Below are 6,873 nucleotides of genomic sequence, written 5' to 3'. Positions count from 1 at the left end.
ATTCTCCTGATTATTTTGGCGAAAGATAAAAAATAATCGGATAAAAACGAATAAAAAACGGGCGCAAAAATATCTGAAAAATAAACATAACGTATTAAAATGATCAATGCGGAATAAACTTCTCAAAAACATACAGATTTTGATCAAGTTTTAAAATAAAAATCGATCGGTTAAAAGGCTCAGGCTGACCAAAATACAACCGAAAAAGTAGTCGAAAAATTAAAACGATTACATCAAGTTAAACTACGCAAATCATATATTAAGAACACTGACGTATGCAAGCTCGATTTTGAAATTTGTTGCCTGTTAATTCGACATATAGTTGAGAAACGATTCTACCAGTTTGTCTATAGATTCAAAAAATTATTCTAGTTGACATTTTAAGCATTATGCGGAATAAAATGCATGTTGTGGCGAGTAGAAAATGCATATGTCTTATGAATTTGTTGAATTATTGATCAAATAATCGTGAATAGACAATCAAATGTAAAAGAATTACTCTTTGACCATTTACTTCTGATTCTCAATTACAACTAAAACCCTACAAAGATTTAGATGACGATAATACTCTTGATTGTCACCCTCTGAACCTCTGAAACCCGATGCAACAGAATGAACGATGCATTGAGACTAAAAAATCAAGTCTTTTGACTTCTTAATCAACAGATGACTGGATAAATATCATCAAGACCAGATAAAATGACAGAACTCCTGACTTTTCATCTAAATCCCGATGAATGCTTTTAACTGAAAGAATACATGATAAAATGAAACAATTATGCTATGCTGATGCAAGTGAAAAAAATTCAAGATAAAATTTAAGGTTCGACAATGTCCCAACAAAATATGATATTTGAAGCTTCGTTGAGAGTGGTTAGTGATATTAGACCAAAGATCTCCTTTAAAGGCAGACCTGTAATATTTGTGCCAAGCCATAGTAACACACTTCACTCACCCCTCTGAATGAAGTTTGTAATACAAGTTTCAATATTATAATTATTTAGTAGGGCCATTGGCCAAACAAACTTTAATGCAGTGGAGAAACATACTTTGAACCATACATATAACCAATGAAGTCGACTAATCAAGTAGAAACTTTTAACCACTCCAAATATTTTATTTAGGAGAAATGATGGAAAAAAGCATGGAGGAAATTTTTCCAAGAAGAATTCTAGTATGATTGTATGTTTAAAATTAGATAGAGCAATATGAATGAATTGGTCTAAGGAATCATCATTTTGGCATTTAGGAATGAGAATAATTATGCTTAGAATTGAAATGAGACAATATCTAATCACCCTTAGAAGAACTAAATAACAACATTAACCACAATAATCTTAATGATTTCCTATTTTTATTGATAAAAATAAGCACTAAAATTGTCTGGGCATAAGGCACTATTCTTGTTGAGATTCATCATTGCATCCTTAATTTCTTCAAAAGAAGGAATGATGGTAAGTATGTGATGCTCAATTAGGAATAATTTCCTCAAGTAAACCACTAAGTTAAAAAAAATCACTTAATTCATTAAGTTTATAATAATCATACTTATAAATTTAACTATATATATTTTATATATTATAATCAAAATTACCAACTCATCCGACTTTCTTAGAAAATTTAAATAACACTTAAATAAAACATAATTAACACTATCCAACCTTCTCAAAAACAAGTTTTGTTTCTTCCAACATTATAACCTTAAACTAACTTAAAAGATATTTTTTTCAATCTACTTAAATTATTTTTCTTTATAATAAGTTATCGCATTCTACCTCCGCCGATATACATATTTATTTGAATGAAACATTTAAGCGAAAGTAGAGATGCTCGAATTCTGGCGATCCATACCGATGCAATCAAATCCTTCTACTCTAATTGGAGCCGGTTTAAGTCCAAAACTCATTCTGACGCGTTCGCTTTTGCAAGATACAGAAGTTGAAAATGCAAAACCTAATGATGACGAAATATCATCTCTGAATCGAGCATCCTTAACCAAGGGATTTGATGTTCGAATCGGTGGAGACACGCAAAAAAACGGAGGAGATGAATCTACTTGATTAGCAAACATTTCCATGTGTTTTTCCAATATAACTCCAACTCGAAGTGGCTTAGGGCAAATGAGGGGCTCCTTTTGATCGGAAATGGTAAGAGAACCTCTCTTCTCTTCACAAGCTACAAAGACTCTCTGCTGAAGATCATAACAATTCATCTTGATGGAGAGAACAAAGAAACTAGGTGGTTGATAAGAGAATGAATACTACTTTGAATGTTTCGCAAATATATATATAAAAATATGAACACATTATACGAAATTTATTACAATCGACACATGTAGCATCCTACCTAATTCGTATTTACTTTATTTTAATTAATTATTATAAATTATTTAATAATATGATAATTTTATTTTATTATTTTTACCAATTTAAAATCTACATACATTAAATAGAAACTTTATAATAATTAATTAAATGATTTTTTTTTTACATATTAGTGGTTTGGTATGGCTACGAGGATGTTGAATATCAAATTCAAATCATTTTATGGCTAATATTTAATTGAGTATATATTGACCACGAGATTAATAGTCATTTAAAAATAATAATTAATCAATATTGCTTTAATAAGATGATTTTAAATTGTAATAAAGTAAATGTAGCACCAAAAATATTTTATTTTAAATTACTTCTTATTTTTGACTTACTTCTTATTATAAAAAAAATCGATATTCAACTGCTTATAGATATTTAGAAAAGTAAAACAAATTGTGTTTATTTGCTACATTTGTAAAATATAAAATATAATATAATAAAAAAGAACCAACTTTTGAAAACATTGAATGAATTAATCAAATAATATTCATAAATGCATAAATAATTATGGAAAAAGTGTACAAATATATTACTACAATTGTCAAATTTAAAATAAAATAAAAATTGAAAAATTGAAATAATATCAAATTAACAGTATAAAAAAGTGAGGTTCAATTTATTTGATTATAAACACTTTTATGTGTAATTAATATTAGACTTTATTATATATATATATATATATATATATATATATATATATATATATATATATATATATATATATGAAAAGACTTAAAAAAAACATACCAAATATTTAAATAATTATTTTATTTTCATATAACAACTTGTTTACATCAACATATTATAAAAAATGTTAATAATTATCATTGTGAGATTGAGTCCATAATCCACCGTTTACTCTCATCTAATTTAACTAAAATATATTTGTTGAGCTACTCTATCCATCCTTATTTTCGTCTAACTAATTTAATTATTTTAGCTTTTTCGTGTATTAATATTCAAATAAATATCTAACTACATGTGAAATGCGACCGCTTTAATCTTATAATTTTAAAGTCTTGAGCAATATTTTTATCTATAATGTTTTTTTTTATAAATAGAACTTATTCTTGTGAAATATTTTATCTTAAAGGACATTTTTAATGAATAAATTTTCACAATTCAATAGAAAATTAAGGAGTAAATTTGTTTTTGCATCAAGCAAGAGCTTAATAAAGAAATGTTCCTTTACAATTCTCAAGCGACGAGCCCAAGACAAAGTAATGTCCATAATTACCTGGCTCATATATACATATCGGCATGCGCAAGGCCTAAGGTATACATACAATTTTCATGTTTCACTCTTTTTTTTTGGACTCAATTACTAACTTAGCGTTAGAGTGTTAACTTTGTAGGTTCACCCCTGTATTCGATCGCTCAGTAGATTTATAACACCACATCAGAAGTTTACCACTTTAACTCATTCACAATTCCCATTCCACGATAGAACTCTGGTGTCGTTTATGGTAATCGACTTCTGATTCCCGCAAAATTCCACAAACAAATCTCATTTATATGAAATCCAAGTCATCAAAGTAGTATGTGTCGCATCTCAAAAAATACAACCTTACGAGCGTATTGCACACTCGCATATGACTAAGAGAGTAACTACCGAATTTTATTTATTCCTAAAGAAAAGAAAAATAACAATAAAATCCCAAGGAAAGAGGATAAGATGATCATCACAACTAAATCGGATTCGAAAGTTGGTTACGCGATAGAAATGTACTAGCACCTCTCACATCCGTTGTATCCAACGGGAACCTTCCAATTAGTTTAGGGAAAAAATGTTTTAAAAGGGTTTGCATTTGTCCAATTGCTAAAATAATATTTACAAAATAAGGGGAAAATATTTTTTTATTAATGTGCTCACAAAGGTTTCAAAGGTCGTGCTTATTAGAAGTAATTCATATTTATTAGTTTTACTATTTTCTTAGCCCCTAAGTTTGTTAGAGGGTATTTTAGTATTTTATTATATTCTAGTAACCCTAGTTTTAGCTTATAAATAGGGTGACAATCATTGTAACTTTTATCATGTTTTGTAGCCGTCATTCTCTTAATAGAATATTCATCTTTTATTCTACCTTTGCACCAACAATTGGTATCTAGAGTTCCGGTTCGGATTCATAGGGAAACACGGGAAACAAGAGTGAACGTGAGGTCTTGTGTGTGTTTGATTTTGATTCTTAGATTCGTGTTGAATCTTGAACAAAATCTGATCAGAATTTTAATTCTGTGGGTTGGGAAACACTGTGTGAGAAATCTGAGTGTATTGTGCAAGGTAGAAAGATGAACGGAAACGGCAACATGAACACCAAACTTCCAGTATTTGACGGTAAAAACTGGAATCGTTGGATGATCCAAATGCGTGTACTGTTCGGTGCTCAAGATGTTCTAGATCTTGTCACTGATGGTTATGTTCCGGTAGCAGCAGATGCGACGGATGAACAGAAAAACGCGCAGAAGGAAGTAAGGAAGAAGGATCAGAAGGCATTGTTCTTCATTCATCAATGTGTTGATGTAAATGTGTTTGAGAAGATTGCAGATTCAACGACAGCAAAGGTTGCGTGGGACACACTGGTTAGATGTTATGGTGGTGACGCATCAGTGAAGAAGGTGAAGCTTCAGTCCTTGAGAAAGCAATATGAAAATCTCAACATGAAGAATAATGAGAAAGTTTCTGAATACATCTCCAGAGTGATTCTGATCACTAATGAGATGAAAGCGTGTGGAGAAACTCTTTCTGAAGAAACAATCATGGAGAAGGTATTGAGATCCCTTACCTCTCAATTTGATTACATTGTGGTAGCAATAGAACATTCCAAGGATCTGAGCACAATGAGAATTGAAGAGCTGCAGAGCAGTCTAGAAGCGCAAGAGTTGCGTTTGACTGAAAGAACTTCTGAAAGGGAAGTAGAGCAGCAGGCTCTGAAAGCAACTTCTGATAGGAGGTATCAGAAGCAGTCAGAAGCCAGGAGAAGATCTGATGGTGGTCAGAAGTCAGAAAGCTCAACCTCTGATAGACAAAAGAATGCTCAGAAGGGAAAAGAGAAGTATGACAAGAAGAAAATCCAATGTTACTGCTGTAAGAAGTTTGGTCATTTTGCTAGAGACTGTTGGTCAAACAAGGAGAGAAAATCAGAAGAAGCAAATATAGCCAGAAGTTCTGATGACGAATCTGTGCTATTGATGGCCTCTGAATCTGATGATATGGATCTGATAGACTGGTGGTATATGGACACTGGCTGTTCAAATCATCTTACTGGAAACAAGAAATGGCTGGTTGACTTTGACTCTGAAAAGAGGACAAAGATCAGATGTGCTGATGACAAATATCTTAATGCAGAAGGTATGGGAAATGTCAGAGTGATTCTGAACAATGGGAAAACAACATTGATTCAGAACGTGTGGTATGTACCTGGCATCAGAAGCAATCTGATGAGTGTGGGACAATTAATTGAGAAAGGTTTCTCAGTTACCATGAAGGACAATCTTCTGAAGCTGTATGACTGCAATCAGAAGTTGATTATGGAGTCAGAACAGGGAAGGAATAGAACATTCAAGGTGAATGTCAGAACTGCAGACTCAGAATGTCTTAGTGCAACAAGTGCTGAGAAGGAGAGTGAGCTGTGGCACAGAAGATTTGGTCACTTGAATTTCAGAAGCTTAAAACATCTGAATTCAAAGAAGTTGGTACATGGAATTCCTGCAATTAAGAAGCCTGAAAAGTCATGCAAAGTTTGCATGGAAGGAAAACAACCACGATTGCCATTTGCGTCAGAAACTGCTCCAAGAGCAAAACATGCCTTGGGACTTGTACATTCTGATGTGTGTGGTCCATTTCCAGTAGCATCGATTGGAGGGAATAAATACTTTGTGTTATTTGTTGATGAATTCACAAGAATGACATGGGTATCCCTTATTAAGTTTAAACACGAGGTGTTTGATGAATTCAAGAAGTTCAGAATGAAGGCTGAGAATCAGAGTGGTCAGAAGTTGAAGATTCTTAGAACTGACGGTGGAGGTGAGTATAACTCCAAAGAGTTCAAGAAGTTCTGTGAGGAGAATGGAATTGAGCATGAGGTTACTGCTCCTTATACCCCTCAACACAATGGTCTTGCTGAAAGAAGAAACCGCACTTTGCTTGATATGGTGAGAAGCATGCTAAAGGAGAAGAAGCTTCCTCAGAAGCTCTGGGGAGAAGCTGTTGCCACTGCAACGTATGTACTCAACCGATGTCCTACGAAGAAGTTGAAGGAAATAGTTCCAATACAGAAGTGGACTGGAGATAAGCAAAGTGTTAGTCATCTGAAGGTGTTTGGTTCTGTTTGCTATAAACATGTTCCAGAAGCCAGAAGACAGAAGCTGGATGATAGAAGCAAAGTGATGATTCTGATAGGGTACCACAGTACAGGTGCATACAAGCTCTATTGTCCAGAAACCAATAAAATTGAATTCAGTAGAGATGTGATTGTGAAGGAATCAGAAGTTTGGAATT

The 6,873-nt window shown here is 32.6% G+C and overlaps 1 protein-coding gene across 1 annotated transcript; it reads right to left on the bottom strand.

The window, feature by feature from the left end:
* Positions 1 to 1,602: 1,602 nt before the first annotated feature.
* Positions 1,603 to 2,239, bottom strand: LOC127117469 (uncharacterized). The gene has a single exon (XM_051047495.1). The coding sequence runs from the start codon at positions 2,210 to 2,212 to the stop codon at positions 1,811 to 1,813; it is 402 nt and encodes a 133-aa protein (XP_050903452.1). The 5' UTR covers positions 2,213 to 2,239; the 3' UTR covers positions 1,603 to 1,810.
* Positions 2,240 to 6,873: the final 4,634 nt, after the last annotated feature.

The sequence above is a fragment of the Lathyrus oleraceus genome, chromosome 2 (assembly GCF_024323335.1).
Source record: "Lathyrus oleraceus cultivar Zhongwan6 chromosome 2, CAAS_Psat_ZW6_1.0, whole genome shotgun sequence".
In the NCBI taxonomy this organism is placed as follows: domain Eukaryota; kingdom Viridiplantae; phylum Streptophyta; class Magnoliopsida; order Fabales; family Fabaceae; genus Lathyrus; species Lathyrus oleraceus.
The sequence above is the reverse complement of the archived record's forward strand: the minus strand, read 5'-3'. Positions and strand labels throughout refer to the sequence as shown.